The sequence below is a fragment of the Blastomyces dermatitidis genome (assembly GCF_000003525.1).
Source record: "Blastomyces dermatitidis ER-3 genomic scaffold supercont1.8, whole genome shotgun sequence".
Taxonomy (NCBI): domain Eukaryota; kingdom Fungi; phylum Ascomycota; class Eurotiomycetes; order Onygenales; family Ajellomycetaceae; genus Blastomyces; species Blastomyces dermatitidis.
The window spans coordinates 2452791-2480631 of NW_025544781.1; the positions used below are offsets into that span (position 1 = coordinate 2452791).

Below are 27841 nucleotides of genomic sequence, written 5' to 3' on the forward strand. Positions count from 1 at the left end.
TACTTACTTTATTATTAAATTCAAGAATAATTTCAGTATTAAATTGATTTTAAATTGATTTTGAATTAATTGTAGAATTGATGGTAAATAATTAAGAAAGAAAGAGTGCCCCGGTGACCAAATGGTTAATGCGGCCACCCGGTAGTGCCTTGGTGTGGGAAACCAAGGCGTGTGAGTTCGAAACCCGCAGGGGATACATTAAATCCGGAACTCAAGCACCTCAGGTTTCTAATAAATACAGAGGTGTACAAATCACTCCAATAAATCGCTCTATGTTCCTGGGCTGGGAAGTTATTATTGCATGTATCTAATTGTCACTTCTTTGTATTTCCTATGTTCTTGTTATCTTGGCATGGTCTCAACACCTGTATTTCCTCCTGTATAACTAACACTTGGCCTGTATTTAACATCATGCAAGGACTCATCATAAGCTCCGCTTGCATATGAGTATAATAAAAGAATAATAATAATAATAATAATAATAATAATAAGAAAGAAAGAGTGATTTCAAATTACAAGAAAAGATGTATTGAGTAAGGTCAGGTAGTGACACGGGTCACATTTGCAAGGTCAGCTTACATAACGAGGTCAAGTGATGCACTTAGTAAGGTCAAGTTTTCTGCTTTCTGTTATTCAACAGATGTATATTCTTTCAAATTACATTCTCTCTCATCAGATTCAGTCACGCTCACGTGATCATGACACTGCTCTAGCTTCATGCGGATTAGCGTGTCACTAGTGTTCGCGATTATGTAGTCTATCTCTGATTCAGCTAGTGTTCTGTGTACATTCTTACAAAGAAACTTTCACTATATTATATTACTTATTTACTAACTTTTCTCATTCTTCAATTATCTTCTTCATCATCATTATTATTAAATACTACTATCTTATACAAGATTTCTATTTCTTCTTCTGTTTAACTCTTTTCATCTATTTATCTATTATATTATACATGTTTCTGATAATGACTCTCTGTTCTCATAACAAGTGTTCTTATAGTGCTCATATCAGGCAGTTTGTTAGCAGTAAGAATAATACATTGTGAAATATGATCAGGACTTATTTATCTTCTAACAATTATCAGAATATACTATTATAAATGATATATCTTCTTTATCTTCTTATACATTCTTAATTCTCTTTTCTTCAGTGATATCTGATCATGTTTTTCTGATTATATTGTATAATTACAGATACTGATGTTTTAATTCATATAGAATCTTCACATGTTGACAGATTCATGTCTGCTAATAATTATAATCTCAATATTGAATCATTGATTGAGAACTTGAAGAACATGATAATGAAGAAATTATCTGTATTATATATAATCAGATCTTCTGTATTTCTTTCTACTCTCTCTATTTCTTTCTCTGTCACTCTCTCTCAATCTTCTACATCTATCTCTGTGTCTGCTTCTCCCGCTTCTGCTACTTCTATTTCTGCAATCTTTACTTCTACTACTTCTGCTTCTACTACTGCCTTCATTACTAGCTCTCTCTGTTTTAAGAAGATATTGCATAGACTCAGTGAATCATGTTTTTCAGTATATACACTCTCACTCTTCTTATCAATCTCTAGAACAATTTATTGTATAAAGACAGTGTATGACATGACTATCTAAAGCTCAGTCACAGATGCTGATTATTATATTCATTTTAAATATTTATAATAAGATAATTATTCATTTATATCAGAGAATCACTCTCTCTCTTAACAGTGTTAAAATTATAAGTCTTTTTCTTTTCATCTTTTCTTTCTGATACTGATTTTTCTATTCTTAGAGAAAATCATTATAAGTTTTATTATACACAAAGTTATAATATTTGCAGATACTAAGAAACTTTTTATAACTGTAAAGTTTAATATTATAGAGATATCTACTCTGATGAATTTCTTTAGAATGATAGATCTGTATTAATCTATTCTCTGACATCTGTTATCTGACTTCATAATGTAGGCAAAAGATATTCATATTTTCAGAAATGAGAATATGAATATTATACTCTTTTACATCTTGTGATTCAAAGGTTGCTTAAGCCAGCGTACGATTACAGGCGTACGCCGGCTTCTTATATTGTAATCTTGTACGCTAAATTAATTAGTGTACGCTATGGCCCCTTTACACTTGTACGTGTATGCTAGTAGTTCGGAAGCGGCCGCGGTATTATCCGACAGTCATACATTCTTCCAAATCACATCCTCCCCCACCAGATTCGATCACGCTCATGTGACCATGTTGTACACCCTAGCTTCATGCGGATTAGCTTGCCACTAGCATTTCATGATTGTGTGACCTATCCCTGATTCAGCTAGCATCCTGTGTACACCCTCACAAAGAAACTTCCACTATATTACACCACTCATCCACTAACTTTTCCCATTCTCCAACCATCTTCTCCATTTCATCATCATCGAACACCACCACTATTCAAGATTCCTACCCCTCCTCCTGTTCAACTCTTTCTATCTGTCCACCTATCACATCATATGTGTTCCTGGCAATGGCCTCTCATTCCCACAACAAGTGTCATTGTAGTGCTCATATCAGGCAGTTTGTTAGCAGTAAGTGTAACACATTGTGAAATGTGGTCAGGACTTGTTTATCTTCTAATGATTGCTAGAACATACTATCATGGATGGCACATCTTTTCTAACTCCTCATATGCCCTCTTCACCTCCTTGTATGCCCTTGACTGTTTCTCTCTCAGTGGGTTCCTGATCATGTTTTCTGGCATGATTTGCATGGATGCAGATGCTGATATGTTTGTTTTTATTCATGTAGAATCTTCATGTGTTGACAGATTTGTGTCTGCTGATGATAGTGAACCCAATGTTGAATCATTGATTGAGAACTTGGAGGATGTGATAATGGAGGAATTGCCTGTGCCATGTGTGGCTGGGTCTTCTATGTCCCCTCCTGCCCCCTCTGTTCCTTCCTCCGCCGCTCCCCCTCAATCTCCTACACCTGCCCCTGTGTCTGGTTCTCCCGCTCCCGCTACCCCTGTTCCCGCGACCCCCACTCCTGCTACTCCTGGTTTTGCTGCCTCTGCTTTTGTTACCAGCTCTCCCTGTTTCAAGAAGATGTTGTGTAGGCTTAATGAACCATGTCTCCCCATGTGTACACTCCCACCCTTCTTGCCAACTTTTAGAACAATTTATTGTATGAAGATGATGTACAACACAACTATCTGAAGCTCAGTCATGAACACTGATTATTACATTCATTTTAAATATTCATGGTGAAACAATCATTCATTTATATCAGAGAATCACCCCCTCTCTCAACAGTGTCTAGATTGTAAGTCTTTTCATTTTTCATCTTTTTCTTCTAACACTGATTTTTCTGTTCTTAGAGGAAATCATTATGAGTTTTGCTGTGTATGAAGTTGTGACATTCACAGATATCAAGAAGCTTTTTATAACTGTAAAGTTCAACATTGTGAAGATATCTGCTCTGATGAATTCTTTCAGGATGATAGATCTGTATCAGCCTATTCTCTGGTGTCTGTCATCTGACTTTGTGGTGCAGGCAAAAGATATCCATGTTTTCAGGAATGGGAATGTGAATATTGTTCTCTTTTACACCCGCGGGCGTGAGGCTCATACACCTTGTCTGGGATGTTATTGTGGGAATGAGCTGTTTGCACACTGTGTTCTGCTTCCTGCATTCTCCTATGTCTCTCTCTCTCTTTCTGAGAAGCCTTGTGTGTGTTGTAATTACATGTACAATTCTAAGGTCAGCAGGTGTTTGTTCAGTAACTGTTCTCATCCCTGATTCTGCGGTTTTGTATGCTAACAATAGTTCTTAGTTGCTTCAGTGCCAGAGACCATTTTAATCAAAGATGACAATGCTGCTGAGACTACTCTCTTCCACTCTCAAGCTTCTTCTGTCATTTTCTCTCCCTTCTCTGCAGAGAAGATTGTGCATATACCAGGTTGTAAGTGTTCAGCCCTGGGTGGCTCTTATCATTGTTCATTCAGTTCTGTGCCTCCTTCTTCTATTTCTTTTGTCTCTGTTTCCCCTGCTCTGGCTCCTGGTTCTGCAGGTCCCGCACTCTTCTTCAATTTCTCTATGTGTATGCATATGCATTCCTATATTGGCATTCCAGTCAATCTTGTGATAAATGACATTAATGTTGTACACAGAGTGATAGAGGAATCAGAGATATATGTGATGTTGTTGTGAGAGCAGCTTGCAGCTCTTGAATCCCTTGCAGATCTTGAGTTTTGAGATTTCCTTTGTTTTTAATGTTTTTCAGATGATGTGATGTTGAAAATAGATTAAACATGTGACATATGAAAATGAATGAGATGTGTATGATAACATTTGTCTTTTTACAGCTGACTCTTACAGTTGATAATCAATTCATTATTTCTTTTCTTTTTCTTACACTTTTTCTTTATCTGCTAGTCACTACTCTTACACAACCTCTATATGATACAGCATTCAGTGACTAGGTTCAGCAGCTTTCATCTTTGTGATTCTGCCTCATGCATTATACTGTCTCTCTTCACTCACTCAGACCACTACAGTGAACAGCTCATCAAAACTAACCTCACCTGACCTCTGAGCATCCCCAGGGGTCGAGATGGCTTGGTCCCACACATCCGCGGATGTTTCAGATAGTTCATTCTCTGTGGTCTTCATGATTGAACTGATGTAAACAGTTGAATTTAACTCTGAATTCCTTTTTCTTCTGCAATCTGACTCATGTGCAAGTCTGCTGCTTTGAGACTGCTCTTTACTGCATTGCACTCACTGTCTGCAGTGTGTTATCATACAATCAGCTACAGTCTCATCACTTATTGAAGTGTGGTGTTTGCCTGATTTCTTCATTTCTTCCCATTCTTTCCTTGTAATTGTGGAAAGGTCAGAATAAGTGAGATCATCTGATTTGTAAGCATCTATGATTTCTCTTACTTTGTGAGGCTTTTCAATTGTAAGTCTCTTCTTTTTCAATGCTGACAATAGTGCTGCAGATGACTATAATCCACTCAAGTCTTGCATCCTTGCTTTCACAAGTTATGAATCATTGATTAAGTTGCATAAGACCTGTCTCTCTGATTCTTCCAATGTGTACATTCTCAGAGGATGTGATTTGAGTATTTTATATGGCTCAAACCACCTAGGTTGGAACTTCTCAGAACTCTCATTGTGTATGAGAACTCATGTTCTCATCTTGAGACTTGATTTCTTAACAAGTGAGTCTTGTATTCTTTTCAATTGGATTGCTCAGTTCAGGAGTAACTTGTTAGCTTTTGCGCGTGCATGACTGATCTCTTTCAATCTTGGTTCCGTGTCTGTGACTGTTGCATTCACAACTGCTGTTCCCTCCCCCACCTTTTCTGAAGCATTCTCCGGGATGTGCGGATGCAATCCATACAACAGGTAGAATGGTGAATGCTTGGAGACTGCATGCTGTCGAATTCATGTGATCAATAGTGTCTGCCTGAGATATTCATCCCATAGTCTCATAGGCTTACTCACTAGATATTTTGTCAGCATGTTGCCCAAGATTTCATTCAAGTGTTCCATCTTCCCATTTGTCTGTGGATGATATGGCATTGTTCTACAATGTCTTGTCTGTAACTGGCTCACAAAATGCCTCACTGCTCCTTCTACAAGGTTCACACTGTTATCAGTTAGAATCTCGCGCGGCATTCCATAGTTGACATAGATCTTATCATGTAGGAACTTCACCACCACCTCCTCTGTCACCTCTGAAACTGCTTTCATGACTGGCCAGCCAGTAGCATAATCAATAGCAGTGATTATCCATTGATTTCCATTTGGCGTTCACGGCAATATGCCTATGAGGTTCATCCTTCATTGTTTGAACAGTTGTATTGTACACTCCACCTGATGTTGTGCTTCTTCATGTTCTAACCCTTTCTTAGATCCTTTCGCGACCTGGCAATTCAGGCACTTGTGAGTGTATGCCTGGATGTCCTCGGCCATGCTTGGTCAGTACACTCTTGGTTCAAGTACACCCATGAGTCCAGGGCTTCCTAAGTGGCCGAATTCCTTGTGCATATGAGCCACCAAGTTGTGTCTAAATGAAGGTTCTAGATAGAGAGCTTCTGTGTATTCTAGATCACAGTAAAGCACAATGTCATTTTTGTTTCTCAATTTCCTCAGCTTGAAGTTCGGAAGCATCTCTTCTACTACTCTTGTGAGACACTTGTCATCTGACACCTTGCCATCCTCTAAGCAAGAGATCATGGTGTTCACCCATTCTGATTCCTTGCATCCCCTCAGTGTGTTTAACACAAATGTTTCTTGTGCCTGGTTCACAGGACCCTCACTCATGAAATCAAGTCTGTGACTGATTGTGTCCAGCATCACTGCATTCAATTCCTTTCAGTATTTGATATGAAGATCATACACTTGGAACTCTGAGATTCAACATGCTAAGCATTTGAAAGGTTTTGTCATTGATTGTAGATAGACAAGGCTTTCATGATCTGTGATCACTGTTGTTGTATGCCTGTTGTCAATATATCTATCTCACAACACCAGTGCATGCTTGATCACTAGCAATTCCTTTTCATGCACTGGGTAATTGAGCTCAGCGCCTGATAGTTTCCTACCATTGTACACCACCAGGTGCAGCTTGCTGTCCTTGCTCATCTGTAGAAGGGCGCCTCTGATAGCCCATTTGAATGTGTCTGTCTCAATGTAGAAAGGTTTATCATGATCTGGTTGAATAAGCACTGGGGATGTTGTTACACATTCTCTCAGTGTGAGAAAAGCCTCTTCACACGCAGCATTTCAGATGATTGAACAAAACTTCTTCTTTCACAGATTTACATTCATTTCTCTTAAGAGATCTGAGAGTGATGCAGATATTTGTGTGAAATCCTTAATGAACCTGCAGTAATATGAGGCCAACTCAAGAAACTGTCATACATGATGTACATTCCTCAGCTGCGGTCAATTCGCTATGACATTCAATTTCTCTGAGATGGGGTGTATACAGCCATCACTTACTACATGTCTCATGAACTCCAACTCTTCTGTTTCAAACACACACTTGATTGATTTGGTGTAGAGCTTATGCTCTGTCAGAGTTGTAAGCACTTCATCAAGATGCTTCAGATGTTCATCATATGAGTTTGAAAAGACTAGGATGTCATCAAGATATACAAGGCATGAGGTTCCATTCTGTTTATGAAGGATTGTATTCATCATCATTTGAAAGATGATGGGCGCATTTGTCAGACTGAATGGCATTGCTAGGAATTCAAACTTCCCTCATTGTGTATTAAACGCGGTTCGCGGGACTGACAGTTTGTCTACACAGATCTGCCAGTATCCTGAGAGAAGATCAATCTTCAATAGATATCAGGCATTTCCAACTGTATCCAACTGTTGTTGAATTCATGGCAGTGAATATTCATTCTTGATCATTAGCTTGTTGAGTGCTTGATAATTGATACACATCCATCACTCTCCACCCGCCTTTTTCACAAATAGGACTGGAAAGCCCCACACACTTGATGAGAGTTGTATGAGACCACATTCTAGAAGGTCAGTGATCTGACACTTCTGTTCTTCAAGGTATGTTTGTGACAGGGGGTACACATTCTGGTTGACTGGTTTTGCATCCCCTGTGTCAATCTCATGTATGAATCCTCGTTCCAGCAGCAATTCTGGTGAAAGGTCTGTTCAGAAGACCTTTCCATGCTTCTTCAGAAGCTCCTTCATACACTTGTCCTCTCACATATTCTTTATCTTGGTTTCCTCTGCTTCCAGGTCCTGTATGACATACAGAATGCTTTTGAATGAGGTCTTGCAAATCGTCCTCTTTACTTGTTGATGTGTAAGCAGATTTAACCCTTCTATATCAGAGATGTGGAATGTCCTTCTCATATCAGTTGATAGAATTGTATGAACCATTTTCTTCCTATCAGTCAACTGCATATGGCATGTTCACCATTGAATCTGCAGATTGAACCTTTGAAACCAATTGAGTCTGAGAATAAGGTTGTATTCCACGTTCTGCAGCTCTCGCGCCCAAATATAGCAAGACCATTCTCCAAAGTGCAAGGGAACTCTTACTCTTGCAGGTGATATCAAATATTGATTATCAGGTAATCTTATGCATCAGGGATCCTTCACTCGGTGGACCCCTTTCAATCTTCAAATCATATGATCATCAATATATTGTGTAGAAGCTTCTGTGTCTGCTAACACTTTTGCAGCCACCTCTCAATTCTTACCCAAGTGCCCTCTATACATTAACATTTCGGGCCTCAAGGCATTGAGGTGAGCGTCCACTTCATCATCCTCGCCTGCACCTCATTTGGGAGCCTGCTTCTTCTTTGCATTCGCAGGATCCAGAGGATCATCTAACGCAGGCATCTCTTTCACTTTGAAGGCTTTTCATAGAATATCAGTGAGTGCCTCTGAGCTCACTGATCCTGCTAGTTTTTTGACTGTGTATGTTGAGTGCAATCTTTTACACCATGATTTTGATGTCTGCAGTTGAAACAAGCTCGATGCTCGCGACACCAAGGTTTCCACCCAGGGGATCCCTTTTTCAGGGGATTCAGTGCTTTAGCAATGGCATTCAGATCTAGATCCATCATGTCTGGGTGTGTGGCTTATGTCATAGAAGTCTGATTATTCATTCTCCACTGGGGCATACTCAATTGCAGTATTTTCTGTCACAATTGACTCGCTTATTCCCATATGATGAGGATATTGTATGCTTTCTCCACTGTGTCTGACTGTGAGATTAAGCATTTTCATTCCACTCTCAACTCAGGTGTAAGACCATGAATGAAGATCTGTAAACAGAAAGATGTTGAAAGCTCTTCATTCAATGCAAGATAGTGTAAACTGAAGTATGTGAAGTACAATGTAAGATCACTCACTTATCTACACTCAGTGAAGCATTCATAACACTTGTCTCACACATCTACTTCCTCAAAGTTGTGCAAGATTCATTTGGAAAACTCATTTCATGTTCATGAGAATGAATATCACTCCAGGTCTGTGAGGTTTATCTTTTCATCAGCCATTCATAATGACTTCACTTTTCCGCGTAGAAATGCGGCAGATCTTAAGACTTGTTGAAATTCTGTTGACTGCCTGCCTGTGAGTTCACATTCAATTCAATAATATAATTGCATCTGACTTAGCCAGCTGATTGCAGCATCATTTTTTCAGTCACCATTGAAGCTTGATGGCTTTGACAGATCTCCTGGCTTGATGTATCCCATGCTCAGATTCTCATCCTGCGCAGCGGTCTCTGATGATGTGTATACTCCTGAAGAGGTCATGAACAATCATGATGGGACCTCCAGGTTCAGTGTAGTCACCTGTCTGTGTAAACATTTGATCTCCTGCTGCAGGCCTAAGATCTGGTTTTCTCTATTCTTATTGATGGTGGTGATTGCGTCGGTGAAGCTCTTCATAGTGAATGCTTGGTCTGCAGCAAATGTCAATTGTTGTTTGACCTCCACCTCAGCCTGCCACTGTGTATGCAAGGCCTCAATCTCATTTAGAATCCTTGTACATGTACAGAGCTTCAATTCCAGTTCAGTGATCTCAGCTGCTTTTCTTACTGCTTCAAGTAAACCCTCTGAGAGGTTCTGCATACCTTCCAGTTCAGGTAGCAGAGAAGGGTGTTATTCATATCAGCTAGAGAAGGTATTCATTTCAGTGATTTCTCATTGATCATACAATGTCTATCATTATTGCTGTATTGTTATATCACTATATCACTGTATTGTTATATCACTATATTATTATATTGCTATATTGCTCTGTTATCATTGTACGACTCCAGTGATGGTCACCCCCCCTTTTATCCTTCTTTTGAGTAGGGAGTGGACTCCTTTGAATCTGGTTCACCGCTCCCATCCCCTTTCTCACATCTCATCTGTTTGTGTCTCATATGTGGCATTCACCTGGGTGTGGAGTTTTCCCTCAACAAGTGAAGCAGCATCAATCAGATGCTCTTCCACTCACTGCCCTTCATACACTATCTTTTGAGGTGTTCTAGGACCACACTGACATGATAACTACAAATCACTTCATAGACAGAATTATCACGCCCTGGAGGAGCCTGCGCTCCTCACCGGTTTTTAGACATGCTACCAGATGTGATTCAAAGGTTGCTTAAGCCAGTGTACAATTACAGGCGTACGCCGGCTTCTTATATTGTAATCTCATACACTAAATTAATTAGCATACGCTATGGCCCCTTTACACTCATACGCGTACGCTAGTAGTTCGGAAGCGGCCGCGGTATTATCCGACGGTCGTACGTTCTTCCGAACCACAATCTATAAGTATGAGACTTATACATCTTATCTGAGATATTATTATAAAAATGAGCTGTTCATACACTGTATTCTACTTTCTGCATTTCTCTGTGTCTCTCTCTCTCTTTCTGAGAAGTCTCATATATGTTATAATTATATGTATAACTCTAAGGTCAGCAGATATTCATTCAGTAACTATTCTCATCTCTGATTTTATAATTTTCATATACTAATAATGATTCTTAGTTACTTCAGTGTCAGAGACTATTCTAATCAAAGATAATAACACTACTGAGACTATTCTCTTCTACTCTCAAGCTTCTCTCATCACTTTGTCTTTCTGTTCTGTGAAGAAGATTGTGTATATACTGAGTTATAAGTATTCAGCTCTGAGTGACTTCTGCTATTATTTATTCAGTTCTGCATCTTCTTCTTCTTCTATTTCTTTCATTCTATTCTCTCTTCTCTGGCTTCTAATTCTGTAAGTTTCATGCTCTTCTTCAATTTTTCTATGTATATGTATATACATTTCTATATTGACATTTCAGTCAATCTTGTGATAAATGATATTAATGTTGTATACAGAGCAGTAGAGGAATTGAAGATATATACAGTGTTATTATAAGAGTAACTTACAGCTCTTAAATTTCTTACAGATCTCAAGTTTTGAGATTTTCTTTGTTTCTAATGTTTTTCAGATAATGTGATGTTGAAAATAGATTAATATATGATGTATAAAAATAAATAAAGTATGTATGATAATATTTATCTTTTACAGCTGACTCTTACAGTTGATGATCAATTCATTATTTCTTTTCTTTTCTTATACTTTTTCTTTGTCTGCTAGTCACTACTCTTATACAATCTCTATATAATACAGTATTCAGTGACTAGGTTCAGCAGCTTTCATCTTTTATAATTCTGTCTCACATATTATACTATCTCTCTTCACTCACTTAAATCACTATAGTAAACAGCTCATTAAAACTAATCTTATCTGATCTCTAAGCATTCTCAGAGATTGAGATGACTTAATCTCATATATCTGTGAATATTTCAGATGCTTTATTCTCTGTTATCTCTGTGATTAAACTAATATAAATGATTGAATTCAACTCTGAATTTCTTTTTTTTCTGCAATCTGACTTATGTGTAAGTCTGTCACTTTGAGACTGCTCTTTATCATATTGTGTTCATTGTCTGCAGTATATTATTGCATAACTGACTACAGTCTTATCACTTATTAAAGTGTGATATTTATCTGATTTCTTTATTTCTTCTCATTCTTTTCTTATAATTGTGAAAAGATTGAAATAAGTAAGATTATTCAATTCGTAAGTGTCTATGATTTCTCTTACTTTATAAGACTTTTTAATTATAAGCTTCTTCTTTTTTAATACTGATAATAGTGCTGTGAATAATTATAATTCACTTAAGTCTTACATCTTTGCTTTTATAAGTCATGAATTATTTATTAAGTTGTGTAAGATCTGTCTCTCTGATTCTTTCAATGTATATATTCTCAGAGAATGTGATTTGAGTATTTTATATGACTTAAATTATCTAGATTGAAACTTCTCAGAACTCTTATTGCATACAAGAACTTACATTCTCATCTTAAGACTCATTCTCTTAACTAGTGAGTCTTATATTCTTTTCAATTGAATTGCTCAGTTCAGAAGTAACTTATTAGATTTTATATATATATGACTGATTTCTTTCAATCTTGATTTCACATCTGTAACTGTTATGTCTGCAACTGCTACTGCTGTGTCTGCAACTACTGTTTTCTCTCTTATCTTTTTCAAAGCATTCTTCAGAATGCGTGGATGCAATTCATATAACAGATAGAATGATGAATACTTGAAGACTGTATACTGTTGAATCTATGTGATCAGTAGCATCTGTCTGAGATATTCATTTCATAGTCTTATAGACTTACTCACTAGATATTTCATCAGCATGTTATTCAAGATTTTATTCAAGTGTTTCATCTTTTCATTTATCTGCAGATGATATAATGTTGTTCTACAATATCTTATCTGTAACTGACTTATGAAATGCCTCACTGCTTCTTCTATAAGATTCACACTGTTATCAGTCAGAATCTTGTGTGATATTTCATAGTTAACATAGATCTCATTATATAGAAACTTCACTATCATCTTCTCTATCATCTCTGAAACTGCTTTCATAACTGATCAGTGAGTAGTATAATTAATAGCAGTGATTATTCATCAATTTTCATTTGATATTTGTAGTAATATGTCTATGAGATTCACTTCTCATTATTTAAACAGTTATATTGTACACTTTATCTAATATTATACTTTCTCACATTCTAACCCTTTCTTAGATTCTTTTATAACCTGATAATTCAGACACTTGTGAGTATACATCTGAATGTTCTCAGTCATGCTTAGTCAGTATACTCTTGATTCAAGTACACTTATGAGTTTAGAGCTTTCTAAGTGACTGCATACCTTGTGCATATGAGCTATTAAGTCATGTCTAAATAAAGATTCTAAATAGAAAGCTTCTGCATATTCTAGATCACAGTAAAGCAAAATGTCATTTTTCAATTTTCTCAGCTTAAAGTTCAGAAGTATCTCTTCTACTACTCTCATGAGATACTTATCATTTAATATCTTATCATTCTTTAAGTAAGAGATTATAATGTTTACTCACTCTGATTTCTTACACTCTCTCAGTATATTTAATACAAACTTCTCTTATATCTGATTTGTAGAATTCTCACTTATGAAATCAGGTCTGTGACTCATTGTATCATCAGATATTACAGTATTCAATTTCTTTCAATATGTAATCTAAAGATTATATACTTAGAACTCTGAGATTCAACATACTAAGTGTTTGAAAGATTTTATTATTAATTATAGATAGACAAGACTTTCATAATTCATAATCACTGTTATTGTATATCTGTTGTTAATATATCTATCTTACAATATCAGTATATGCTTAATCACTAGCAATTTCTTTTTCTGCACTGAGTAATTGAGCTCAGCATCTAATAGTTTTCTATTATTATATATCACTGAGTACAGCTTGCTATTCTTACTTATCTGTAGAAGAGTGTCTCTGATAACTCATTCAGATACATCTGTCTCAATGTAGAAAGATTTATCATGATCTGATTGAATAAGCACTGAGAATATTATTACACATTCTCTCAGTGTGAGAAAAGCCTCTTCACACACAGCATTTCAGATAATTGAACAAAACTTCTTCTTTTACAGATTTGCATCTATTTCTCTTAAGAGATCTGAGAGTGATGCAGATATTCATACAAAATCCTTGATAAATCTGCAGTAATATGAGATCAACTCAAGAAACTGTTATATATAATATACATTTCTCAGTCACAGTCAATTCACTATAATATTCAATTTCTCTGAGATGAAGTGTATACAGTTATCACTCACTACATATTCTATGAACTTCAACTCTTTCATTTCAAATACATACTTTGTTGATTTGATGTAGAGCTTATACTCTGTCAGAGTTATAAGCACTTCATTGAGATACTTCAGATATTCATTATATAAGTTTGAAAAGACTAGAATATCATTGAGATATATAAGATATGAGATTTCATTCTGTTTATACAGAATTGTATTCATCATTATTTGAAAGATGATAGATACATTTATCAGACTGAATAGTATTATCAGAAATTCAAACTTTTCTTATTATATATTAAACATGATTCACAGAACTGATAGTTTATCTACACAGATCTGTCAGTATTCTGAGAGAAGATTAATCTTTAATAGATATCAGATATTTTCAACTGTATTCAACTGTTGTTGAATCTGTGACAGTGAATATTCATTCTTAATTATAAGCTTATTGAGTGCTCAATAATCAATACATATTCATCACTTCTCATCTGCCTTTTTCATAAATAGAACTGAAAAGCCTCATGTACTTAATAAGAATCATATGAGATTACATTCTAGAAGATCTGTGATCTGACATTTCTGTTCTTCAAGATGCATTTGTGACAGAGAATATGCATTCTGATTAACTGATTTTGCATTTCTCATGTCAATCTCATGTAGAAATCCTCATTCTGGCAGCAATTTCAGTGAAAGATCTGTTCGAAAGATCTTCTCATACTTCTTCAGAAGCTTCTTCATACACTTGTTCTCTCACATATTCTTTATCTTGATTTCCTTCACTTCTAGATTCTGTATAACATACAGAATGCTTTCAGATGAGATCTTGCAAATCATTCTCTTTACTTGTTAATGTATAAGCAGATTTAACTCTTCTATATCAGAGATATGAAATGTTCTTCTCATATCAGTTAATAGAATTGTATGAATCATTTTCTTTCTATCAGTCAACTGTATATGACATGTACATCATTGAATCTGCAGATTGAATCTTTGAAATCAATCAAGTCTGAAAATAAGATTGTATTTCATATTCTGCAGCTCTCACACTCAAATATAGTAAGATTATTCTTCAAAGTGTAAGAGAACTCTTACTCTTACAGATAATATCAAATATTAGTTATCAGATAATCTTATATATCAGAGATTCTTCACTCAGCAGATCTCTTTCAGTCTTTGAATTATATAATTATTAATATATTGTATAGAAGCTTCTGTGTCTGTTAATACTTTTACAGTCATCTCTCAATTCTTATTCAAGTGTCTCTTATACATTAACATTTCAGACCTTAAGATATTGAGATGAGTGTTCACTTCATCATTCTTGTCTGTATCTTATTCAGAAGTCTGCTTCTTCTTAGTATTCACAGAATTTAGAGAATCATCTAATACAGATATCTCTTTCACTTTGAAGACTTTTCATAGAATATTAGTAAGTGTCTCTGAGCTCACTAATTCTGCTAGTTTTTTAACACTCTTACTTCTCTTAACTGTACACACTGAGTGCAATCTTTTATATTATGATTTTAACATCTACAGTTAAAGTAAGCTCAATGCTTATAATATCAAGATTTTCACTCAGAGAATTTCTTTTTCAGAGAATTCAGTGCTTTAGCAATGACATTCAGATCTAGATTCATTACATTCAGATGTGTGACTTGTATTATAGAAGTCTGATTACTTATTCTCTGTTAAGATATACTCAATTGCAGTATTTTCTGTTGTAATTGACTTACTTATTTCTGTATAATAAGAATGTTATATGCTTCTTTCACTGTGTCTGATTGTGAGATTAAGTATTTTCATTCTGCTCTTAAATCAGATATAAGATCATGAATAAAGATCTATAAATAGAAAGATGTTAGAAGCTCTTCATTCAATATAAGATAGTATAATCTGAAATGTGTAAAGTACAATGTAAGATTACTCACTTATCTACACTCAGTGAAGTGTTTGTAACACTTATCTCATACATTCACTTTCTCAAAGTTGTGCAGGATTTATTTGAAAAACTCATTTCATATTTGTGAGAATGAATATCACTCTAAGTCTGTGAAATTCATCTTTTCATTAGTTATTCATAATAACTTTGCTTTTCTATATAGAAATATGACAGATCTTAAGACTTGTTGAAATTCTGTTAACTATCTATCTGTGAGTTCACATTCAATCTGATAATATGATTGCATCTGACTTAGTCAGCTGATTACAGTATCATTTTTTCAGTTGTTATTAAAGCTTAGTGACTTTAGCAGATCTTCTGACTTGATATATTTCATACTTAGATTCTCATTCTATACAGCAGTCTCTGATGATATATACACTTCTGAAGAGATTATGAACAATTGTGATAAGATTTTCAGATTCAGTGTAGTTATCTATCTGTGTAAATATTCAATTTCTCACTGCAGATCTAAGACCTGATTTTCTCTATTCTTATTAATAATGATAATTGCATCAGTGAAGCTCTTTATAATGAATGCTTGATCTGCAGTGAATGTCAATTATTATTTAACTTTCATCTCAGCCTGTCACTGTGCATACAAGATCTCAATCTTGTTTAGAATTCTTGTATATATACAGAGCTTCAATTTCAGTTCAGCAGTTTCCGCTGCTTTTCTTACTGCTTTAAATAAACTCTCTGAGAGATTCTACATATCTTTCAGTTCAGAGAGCAGAGAAGAATGTTGTTCATATTAACTAGAGAAGGTATTCATTTCAGTAATTTCTCATTGATTATATAATGTCTATTATTATATCAATATATCATTATATCACTATATTATTATATAATTTCTATTATCATTATACAACTTCAGTGATGATTACTCCTTCTTTTTTTTCTTCTTTTGAGTAGAAAGTGAACTTCTTTGAATCTGATTCACTGCTCTCCTTTTCTTTCTCATATCTCATCTGTTTATATACATAACATTTATCTGAATATGAAGTTTTCTCTCAACAAGTGAAGCAGTATCAATCAGATACTCTTTCACTCATCACTCTTTATATGCTATCTTTTAAGACATTCTAGAACCACACTGATATGATAACTATAAATTACTTCATAGACAGAATTATCACACTCTGAAGAAGTCTATACTTCTCACTGATTTTCAGACATACTATCAGATGTGATTCAAAGATTACTTGAGTCAGTGTACAATTACAGACATACACTGACTTCTTATATATTATATGCTAAATTAATTAGTGGCCTCTATGACCTCTTTACATTTGTAAGCAAGTTCGGAAGCGGCCGCATTATTATCTGACAGTCGTACATTCTTCCGAATTATAACACTCAGTTTAAGTATTCTGTAAAGCTTTTCTATCTTCTCTAGTCTCTCTATATCTGTTATTCTGATCTTCTTAACATAGTCTAATCTGTGAGAGAGTTTATCTGCTAAGTTCTTGATTCTCTTGATATACTCTATTTTGAATCACAATCTACTTAGTCTCTTAGTCTAGCAGATCTGTCATCACAAGAGTTTCTTGATTGAAGTAAACTGTTATAAGCTATTATAATTAGTTCTAACAGTAATTATTATTACAAGACTCTTAAAGTAGTAATATTAGTAACAGAAGAATTTCACTATTATAAGAAGCTCTTAATTATAAATGTTATAGTTGATCTCTGCAGGTTGTATCTTTCATGAGAAAAAGATCACTGAAACTCAGTTCTTATTTAACTGTAGTTATGAGACTATTTCTGAAATTATAAAGAAGAAGATATCTATCTTCAATCTGATTAAGAGTAAGAGATTAAAGTGAAATAGTATCACTGTATCTAAAAATATCTATTTCAATCTTATAAAGATCTCATGAGCTTCTGAAATAAGAAAGTTCTTATAACTCTCTCTTCTCAATAATCTTTTCATTCTTTATTTATAGAATAACTTCTTCTTATTTTCATTCTTCAGCATGTCTATAAGAGTTAAGAAGATTCTTATAAATATAAAAATAAACTATCTATAGAAATTCACAAAGCTTAGAAAGATCTGAATCTTATAAATACTAGTTAACTCTGATCATGATAGAATAGTCTTAATTTATAAAGATTTCATCTGAATATCATCTACAGTAATTACATATTCTAGAAAATTAATTCAACAGATACTGAAGTTGTACTTTGTAAGCTTAATATACAGTTCTGTCTTATCTAGAGTCTTTAACACTCTTTATATATACTCAGTGTATTCTTTCTTCTTCATGAAGTACATTATTATATTATTCAGATATATTATCACAAAGACATTCAGATATATATAAAGTGTTTTATTAATAAAAGACTGAAATGTTATAGAGATATTAATCAAATTAAAAAACATTACAAGATATTCAAATAATCTCAGTGCAGTTCTAAAGACAGTCTTTCATTTATTCTCAGACTATATTTACAGTTATATATATATATTAATCACATTCAGTTATATAAATATAACAGCTCTTATAAGACAGTTAATCACATTCTTAATCAGAGATAGAGAATAGTAACTCTTTATTATCTTGAAGTTCAGATTATAATAGTCTATATATAATCTGAGATCTTCATTCTTCTTCTTTATAAATATTACAGAGACTTTCACAGAGATCTATGAAGATCAGATAAAGTCATTCTTCAGATTCTTTTTCTCATAGACTTACAAGATCTCTGTTTCATGATGAAAGAGCTTATAGATTAGTTCTCAGAAGAGTTTCTATTCTTCTATTAAATCTATTATTAGATTTTTCTTATAATAAGAAGAAAGCTCAGCTGTCTTTACTGAGCTGAATATCTCTATAAGATCTCAGTATTTCTCTGATATCTGAAGCTCAGTTTTCATAACTGTGAAGTTCTCAGATATTTATAAAGTTATTATATAAATGAGCTTATCTTCTCTAATTAACTTTACAGCATCAACTGATTCTATCTCTGTAAGTGAGTCTGTTAACACTGATCAGAAGTATAAATTTGACTCACAGACAGCTATGTATAAATTATGTCTTTGAAGTTATATAAGTCTTAAGTATATATCATCTATAATATCTGTGATAATTATAGTTTTTACAAATCTTCTTCAGATTCTGAAGAGATCTTGTAATTCAAAGATGATTCTTATAAGTCTCTCAGCTCTCAGATCTGAGTTCTCATATTCTGCTTATTATAAGAGCAGATTTTCAGTTTTTATCACTCAGCTCATTCACTCTGTGAGCTTTAGAGATATTACAGTAATCTGAGATTCTGAGTTTATTAATACTTCTCATACTTACAGAGTAGCAGTACTGTGACACAGTCTCTCTTTATAAGTAAGTATTTTCATCAGAGAAGCAACAGATTCAGATATCAGCTTTAAAACTCTTAAGAAGACTGTTACTAACTCTGTTTATAATTTCTTAAATTTCTACTTTAATTTATCTGAACAGTTTGTATGAAGATATTCTAATTTAGAATAGATAAAGTAAAGACTCTTTTTCTTAATCTCTCTATTATACACTCTATTTACAGAATCTTGTGAAGCTCTCTCTTTCTACTCAGTAGTCAGATATAAATCTCTTTATATCTTATTATCTTTTTCTAATAAATCTGTTCTCTGTTATTCTGACTCTTACAGAGTTAATTAATAATTCACTCTCTACAGATCTGTGACTCTCACAGTGATCTATAAGTAATGAATGAGAGTCAGCAGTTTCTTCAGAGTTAAGAGCTTAGAGTCTTACTTAATAAGCTTATTCTGTATATCTTTATTCAGTCTCTTTATAAATATTATTATTCAGGTCTTGTTTCAGAGCTCTGTTTTCACAGATCTCAATTCATATCACAGTTTTATAAAATACTGTGAGTAGTCTTTATCAGATTTCTCATCTCTTTTTCTAATATTGATAATTATAGCTCAGATATTCTCTGTTCAGCTTATAAAGTCTCTTAACTTATTCTCTAAATAGGTCTTGAGAATAGATTAGTAGAATCTCTTATAATCATTCTCTAGATAGTTTAGTCAGTTCTTAGCTTCAGTTTAGTAGAGATCTGTTATTATATAGATAATAGCTTCTTCATCTTCTATATTACACAGTTAGACTTATAAGTCAATTTCAAATACAAACTTATAAAAGCTTTTATAGATTGTGATTCAGTAAGTAATCTTAAGTAATCACAGCTTAAGAAAGTTTCTTTTTAATTCATAGATGTCTCTGAAGATTATGTCTAGAAACTCAGTTGAAGAGTGTTTACAGATAGTAAGTATTTCTTATAGAAAAATAGCTTAATTCTGTAGAAGATGTTTAAGAATATTCTTTACTGAGATTGATTTATTCATTGAATTGAAGAATTTCTCTGTTATAGATGCAGAGAATGATATCTTATAAGTAATTAATAAGTTCTCTGAAACTTCTTTTATATAGATTATTTATAATTCTGATAACTACTTCTAAGTATCTATAGTAAAGTTCACAGAGATTGAAGTATGTAAGTTTCTAGTTCTTTCAATTATAATAGACAGTTACTGACTGACTGAGCTTGAAATGTAAGAATAAGTACTCATAGACAATTATTCAAGTATTTGCAGCTTGATATAATATATACTATTAACTACTAGAAGTATTCACAGTAGAAAGATAAAATGTAGAGATTAAATGTATAATAGTATTCAAGCTGAGTTATGAATAGTATTTACAAACTTCAGTCTATATAGTTGTTTATAGCCAAGGGCCGCTAACTCTATTAATTATACAAGAGATAGAAATAGAGGTAAAGAATCCGCGAGAAGCGGAATTTCTTACAAAACTATCAAATATTCTGATTCTAATCTCAGACATAGTCACATAATTAGACTGACTAATAAGATTATAAATTTCACATTTAATTTCATTTAATCTGATTTTATACATTTCTTAGCGTGAGTCTCACCAGAATCAAGTCTTAAAAAAATCCGAAAATGAATCATTTGTGAGAGAAATGATGTGAAAGATGACTAGATTTAATTCAAGAACAGTAAAATAAGAGTAATTTCTCAGAATAAACTATGAAAGATAATCATTCTTTTAAAATCAAAATGAGACTGAGACTGAAGATTAAAATCAGTCTTATTCAGTTTATTCAGTGATTGCTTATATAATCAGAATTTGATAATAATTATTAATAACACTTATGAAATAATTAAATATATTCTTGTATAAGTATATTCTTTACTTTCTTATGAAAACTATACTTCTCTGATATACTGTAATCAGAGATATTAAACTGTTTAATAATTTTATATTTTATAATTATAAGTTTCTTGATTATTTCTTCTTATAATTATTCTCAGTGATAGTGATAAATATCTCAGCTTGAGTTAAACTTTCACTTCATTCTCATCTCTGTCAATGAAATTATCAGAATATTATATACTATCAGTATTAGACTAGTCACTGAGATTATGAATTTTACATTTAGTCTTATTTAATCTGATCTCATACATTTCTTAACATGAATTCTGCTGAGACTAGTCATTAAAAAAACATGTAAAGTGATTATATATAAGATCTTAAAATAAAATCATGACTTGAAAAAAATGAGAAAGTGATTTTATTTAATTTCATTTAGTTTCATTCTTAGTATAAAGTAACTATTTTTAGACATTTTAAGGTTTTTTTTAAACTATTTTTAATTTTTTAAAAAGTAACACTTTTTAATAATACTTAAATAAGATTTAAAGTCATTTAAAGTAATAAAAATAATTTAAATTGAGAAGTGAAAATTATGATTCTATTTGAAAAATGTGATAAGAGTAGACAGTAAGTCTCACTGAAACAGTATAAGACTACTATTGAATGTTAAAACTGTGTAATGAGATTAATTGAATTGATAATAAGACTATTCAAAAATCTGGTTCTGATCTTAGACACAGTCACACGGTCAGGCCCCGGTGGCCGAATGGTTAATGCGGCCACCCGGTAGCGCCTTGGTGTGGGAAACCAAGGCGTGTGAGTTCGAAACCCGCAGGGAATACATTAAATCCGGAACTCAAGCACCTCAGGTTCCTAATAAATACAGAGGTGTACAAATCACTCCAATAAATCGCTCTATGTTCCTGGGCTGGGAAGTTATTATCGCATGTATCTAATTGTCACTCCTTTGTATTTCCTATGTTCTTGTTATCTTGGTGTGGTCTCAACACCTGTATTTCCTCCTGTATAACCAACACTTGGCCTGTATTTAACATCACGCAAGGACTCATCATAAGCTCCGCTTGCATATGAGTATAATGAAAGAATAATAATAATAATAATAAAGTCACAGGTCAGTCTAATCAGTATAATTGTGGCGGGCTGCGCCCGATCAATCATATAGACTATTCCGTTACACTTCACAGATTCCACGTACGCTCCGATCCTCGGCCATTCTCGATCGCCGATCCTCGGCCGCTATGAACGCGTGTATATTCTTCCGCCCCGAAGCTCCATCACATACACATATAAATATTCACCTCAATTGCTGATTCTCGCACTTTCTCTTTCCTTCCTTCTTTAATGTTTTTATCTTTGTTATATAAGATCTATCTATTATATCAATCTATTCGGCGTAGACCTCTTACATTATAAAAATGTTTATTGTCTTCTTATTAGAAAACAATTATTCATGCATTGTCTTCTCATCAGAAATGATTATTTATTAAGAGATATTCAAACATATAATAATGTGTAAGAAATAGAGAAACAGTTAACAGTTAAGTGAACACTGAGTTCTCAGATAGTTCTCAGATAGAAGCTTGCTTATCAGTCACTCTGACTCTGTAATAAGATCTTATGAAGAGAATAAGATCTTATAAGAGAATATCAGTGAAAGACCTGAGAGTTCTAACACTCAGATGTATAAGAATATGATTACACTTCTTCAGATTTCACAGATATTATACATTCAACAATTGATATAATTGTGTCTAATAATAATATGAAACTCTTGAACATGAGTATAGATGCAGTGTCACAGTGACTCTGAGCAATGTTGAAACTATAATAATAATAAATAGCTGATATGCATGCAACTCAACAATGCTAATATGAAGAGATTTAACAATTATTATAATAAGAAACTCATACAATTTCAGTATCTACAGAATTGAATATAAAAGTGCTGAAAGAATACTTAAATACTCTCATATATTTCAATACTTCTGATCTCACTCTCTACTCATTATAAAGAATGAAAATGCTCATGAAACTGAGTATAAATGAAGATTTCATCAGTTTATTAATTAATCAAGATTGATATATCAATGAATAATTGAAGAATCATATAAAACAGAAGTTTCATTCATGAATGAAAGCATGTGAATCAGTGTTGTGAATATCTGATAATATTATGAAACATCTTGATATTCTGTTCTGAGACACTGCTATGTAACAGAAAGTATTAGATTGATTACAGAGTGTCTGACAGAGAAATACTTCTCTTATAATATTCATCTCTGACTTCAATATCAAGATTCTAGAAGCAGGTGATCAGTCTTGAAAGAATTGAATGAAGATTAGCATGCTTAAGAAGACATTGACTTTTGAACTCTTATAGGCTCTTGTAAGTGCAGATGAAGACTTAACTTATGAAGACTTCTACACACAGCTTCAGACAATGAATAATCATCTTATCAAGCTCAAGAATATACAGAACAGTAGTAGAAGATGTTACATCTCAGTAACTTATACACTCACACTGAGGAATAATAATGATGCAGATGTCATGAATTGAGTAGACTCAAATGTCTATACATAAGCAAGAGTCTCTGCTGTCTGAACAGACTTCTGAGTTTCTGAGATCACTTCTGAAGAAGTCACTGATTGATATTAATATAGAGTATACATCAACTGTAACTGATCAGAACACATTGCTTTTAACTGTCAATCAATCTATATATCTTCTTGTTTAAAGAATGAATCAGTGTCTGTCCATGCCAATTATGTTGCATTAGAGAAAGATTCAGAGAATAACTATAAGAATGTCTCAGTGAAACAGAGAAAAGATTAGCTTCTATTTAAATTTGTAAACAGAAGCTTGAAGAGGTTGAATAACAATGATTTAAAGAGAAGATGACAATGAATGTGATTCTTGTATTCACTGTGATTAATAACATATATAATATAAAGACCATGATAGACAGTGATCTATGCTACTATTCAATGATAAAATCTTCAGTTATAAGATGTTATAATCTTCAGTGTATCCCTCTATCAAAACCCCAACTTCTCACAGAATTTGATGATTCAAAAGACATTTATATCTGTTATATAATGAAGCTGATTATAGATATAGAAGAACATCAATATGAAGATGTCTACATGTATGAAGTTGATAATCTTGATTATAATCTTATATTAGAACTTGCCTGACTATCTGAACAAGACATCTTATTAAATGCTTGAAACAGAAGCTTGATATTCTCTAACAATGATAGAGTTTACAAAGATAACATTTATAAGATTATGAATCTGACACAGATCTCTGTCAATATGTATGAAATACTCTGAAAAAGAAGTCATCATCAAAATCACTGACAGAGTTACTGATAGCAAGATCATGTATCAATCTATTCCATTAGTCTGACTGATATTAAAAAGACTCTAGAAAAGTTATTCTATATTATAATAACAGATTCTTGTATGAAACTCTCTCAATAATATCATGAATATCTAGATATCTTCTGATAAGATAATATTATAAACATATTCTTCTTACAAGATTCTGAAATGAATCACACTATTAAGTTAGAGAAAAAGAATGATAAGAACTCTGAACTGTCATAAGACTCTCTTTATAACATGTTCTGAGATGAACTTCTTCTTCTTTGAAAGACACTCAATGATCTGTTGAATAAAGAATTTATATGTATTAGCAACTCTTTCACTGCAGCCTCTATTCTCTTTACAAAGAAATCAGGTGAAGAACTTTGATTCTGCATGAACTACTGAGATCTGAACAGATTAATAAAGAAAGATTAATATCTCTTATCTCTCATTAATAAAACCCTAGCACAGATCAGACAAGCTCAATGATTTACAAAACTAGATATCATCACTGTAATTCAAAGGTTGCTTAAGCCAGTGTACGATTACAGGCGTACGCCGGCTTCTTATATATTGTAATATTGTACGCTAATTTAATTAGCGGCCGCTATGACCCCTTTACACTTGTACGCGTACACTAGTAGTTCGGAAGCAGCTGTGTTATTATCTGATGATTGTACATTCTTTCAAATCACATCCTCTCTCACCAGATTTGATCACACTCATGTGATTATATTATACATCCTAACTTCATGCAGATTAGCTCATCACTAGTATTTCATGATTATGTAACCTATCTCTGATTCAGCTAGTATTCTGTATACACTCTTACAAAGAAACTTTCACTATATTACATTACTCATTCACTAACTTTTCTCATTCTTCAATCATCTTCTTTATCATCATCATTATTAAATATCACTATCTCATTCAAGATTTCTACTTCTTCTTCTGTTCAACTCTTTTCATCTGTTTATCTATCACATTGTACATGTTCCTGGCAATGACTTCTCATTCTTATAACAAGTGTTATCATAGTGCTCATATCAGGCAGTTCATTAGCAGTAAGTGTAATACATTATGAAATGTATATGGCCAGGACTTGTTTATCTTCTAATGATTGCCAGAATGTACTATCATGAATGACACATCTTCTTCATCTTCTTATACACCTCTGATTATTTCCTTCTCAGTGAGTTTCTGATCATGTTTTCTGGCACAATTTTGCATGAACACAGATGCTGATATGTTTGTTTTTATTTGTGTAGAATCTTCACACATTGACAGATCTGCATCTGCTGATGATAGTGAACTCAATATTACATTCTTGATCAAGAACTTGAAGAATATGATAATGAAGAAATTATCTGTATCATGTATGACTGAGTCTCTCATGTTCTTTCTTACCTCTTCTGTCACTTCTTTCTCTGCTGCTTTTCTCTCTGTTTCTTTCTCTGCCACTTCTCAATCTTCTACACTTGTCTCTGTGTCTGGTTCTCCTGCTTCCACTATCTCTGTTTCTGTAATCCTCACTTCTGCCACTTCTGGTTTTACTGTCTCTGCTTTTATTATCAGCTCTTCTCATTTCAAGAAGATGTTGCATAGACTTAGTGAACTACATTTTTCAGTATGTACACTCTCACCCTTCTTACTGATCTCTAGAACAATTTATTATATGAAGACAGTGTATAATATGACTATCTGAAGTTTGATTGTAAATGCTGATTATTATATTTATTTTAAATATTCATAATAAGATAATTATCTGTTCATTTCAGAGAATCACTCTCTCTCTTAACAGTATTGAGATTATAAGTCTTTTTCTTTTTCATCTTTTGCTTTCTAATGCTGATTTTTCTGTTCTTAGAGAAAATTATTATAGATTTTACTGTGTACAAAGTCATGATATTCACAGATATCAAGAAACTTTTTACAACTGTAAAGTTCAATATCACAGAAACATTCACTCTGATGAATTTCTTCAGAATGATAGATCTGTATCAGCCTATTCTCTAGTATCTATTATCTGACTTCATGATGCAGACAAAAGATATCTGTGTTTTCAGAAACAGGAATACAGATGTTGTACTCTTTTACACTCACAGACATGAGACTTGTATACCTTGTCTGAGATGTTATTATGAGAATAAGTTATTTGCATACTGCATTCTGCTTTCTGCATTCTCTCATATCTCTCTCTCTCTTTCTGAGAAGCCTTGTGTGTGTTGTAATTATGTGTACAATTCTAAGATCAGTGAGTGTTTGTTCAGTAATTATTATGTCTGCTTTTGCAATTTTTATACACTAATAATGATTCTTAGTTACTTCAGCATCAGAGGTCATTCTCATTGAAGATGACAATGCTGCTAAGACTACTCTCTTCTGTCTTTACACTTCTCTCATCACTTTCTCTTTCTTCTCTGTGAGAAAGGTTGTGTGCACACTGAGTCATAAGTGTTTGACTCTGAGTGACTTCTGTCATTCATCTGATTCTGTGTCTTCTTCTTCTGTTTCTTCTGTCTTTATCTCTTCTCTCTTGACTTCTGATTCTGTGAGTTCTGCACTCTTCTTCAATTTCTCTACACATACATGTGTGCATTTCTATATTGGCATTTCAATCAATCTTGTGATAAATGATATTAATGTTGTACACAGAGCAGTAGAGAAATCAGAGATGTATATAATATTGTTATAAGAGCAGCTTACAGCTCTCAAATCCCTTGTGAATCTTGAGTTTTGAGATTTTCTTTGTTTTTGATGTTTTTCAGGTGATGTGATGTTGAAAATAGATTAAACATGTAACATATGAAAATGAATAAGATGTTGTAAGAGGCCTACGCCGAATAGATCAGTATAATATTGATAGGTCTTATATAACAAAGATAAAAATGTTAGAGAAGGAAAGAAAGAGAAAGTGTGAGAATCAGTGATCAAGGTGAATATTTATACATGTATGTGGTGGTGTACATGGTGGAGCTTCGGGGCGGAAGAATATACATGCATTCATAGCAGCTGAGGATTGGTGATTGGGAATGACTGAGAATCAGAGCATATGCTACACATGTTCGTAGCGGCCGAGGATCAGTGATCAGGAATGGCTGAGAATCAGAGCATATACTACGCGCGTTCGTAGCGGCCGCAGATCGGCGATTGGGAATGGAAGAATCTATGGAGTGTAATGAAATAGTCTATATGATTGATCAGGCGCAGCTCGCCACATTAGCCCTTCCTTTCCAGAAGCAGTTCTCATCAGTCAACGGCCACTGTTTCAGATAATACAGAACTCAGAGTTCAGGTCAGTTGATTGTAGCCAACTCATTTCACAAGATATTATCAGCCATAGCTGTGGGATCTCTCATCAAGAATATCTTCAATCTCTCACTCAAGCTCATTATCTTCTTCTATGATACCTGGCAGCTGTCAGTCAGATATCAGCTGAGAAGAGAACAGATCAGTGACAGTGCAGCAGAGCAAGCTTGTGTGAAATATATCATGAATTTCTGATAATGTGTCAAGATGATAGTTATGACTATCTAGAACTTCTATTACTTTATATCTGACATGATGATAATCTAGTATACAGAATGAATATGTGATTTATATATTCTTAAGATTTAATCATA

General features: G+C 33.5%; 2 protein-coding genes across 2 annotated transcripts; one reads left to right on the forward strand and one right to left on the reverse strand.

Annotated features, from left to right (window-relative positions):
• Nucleotides 1-2727: 2727 nt before the first annotated feature.
• BDCG_07405 (uncharacterized protein) lies at nt 2728-4670 on the forward strand (the record flags this gene model as incomplete). The annotated part of the gene is made up of 5 exons (XM_045423200.1): nt 2728-2768; nt 2829-3094; nt 3408-3712; nt 3809-3944; nt 4588-4670. The coding sequence occupies 5 exons, from the start codon at nt 2728-2730 to the stop codon at nt 4668-4670; spliced, it is 831 nt and encodes a 276-aa protein (XP_045278646.1).
• A 4630-nt stretch (nt 4671-9300) lies between these two features.
• Nucleotides 9301-9612, reverse strand: BDCG_17521 (uncharacterized protein; the record flags this gene model as incomplete). Its single annotated transcript, XM_045426632.1, has 1 exon — nt 9301-9612. The coding sequence occupies one exon, from the start codon at nt 9610-9612 to the stop codon at nt 9301-9303; it is 312 nt and encodes a 103-aa protein (XP_045282121.1).
• Between the last annotated feature and the right edge of the window lie 18229 nt (nt 9613-27841).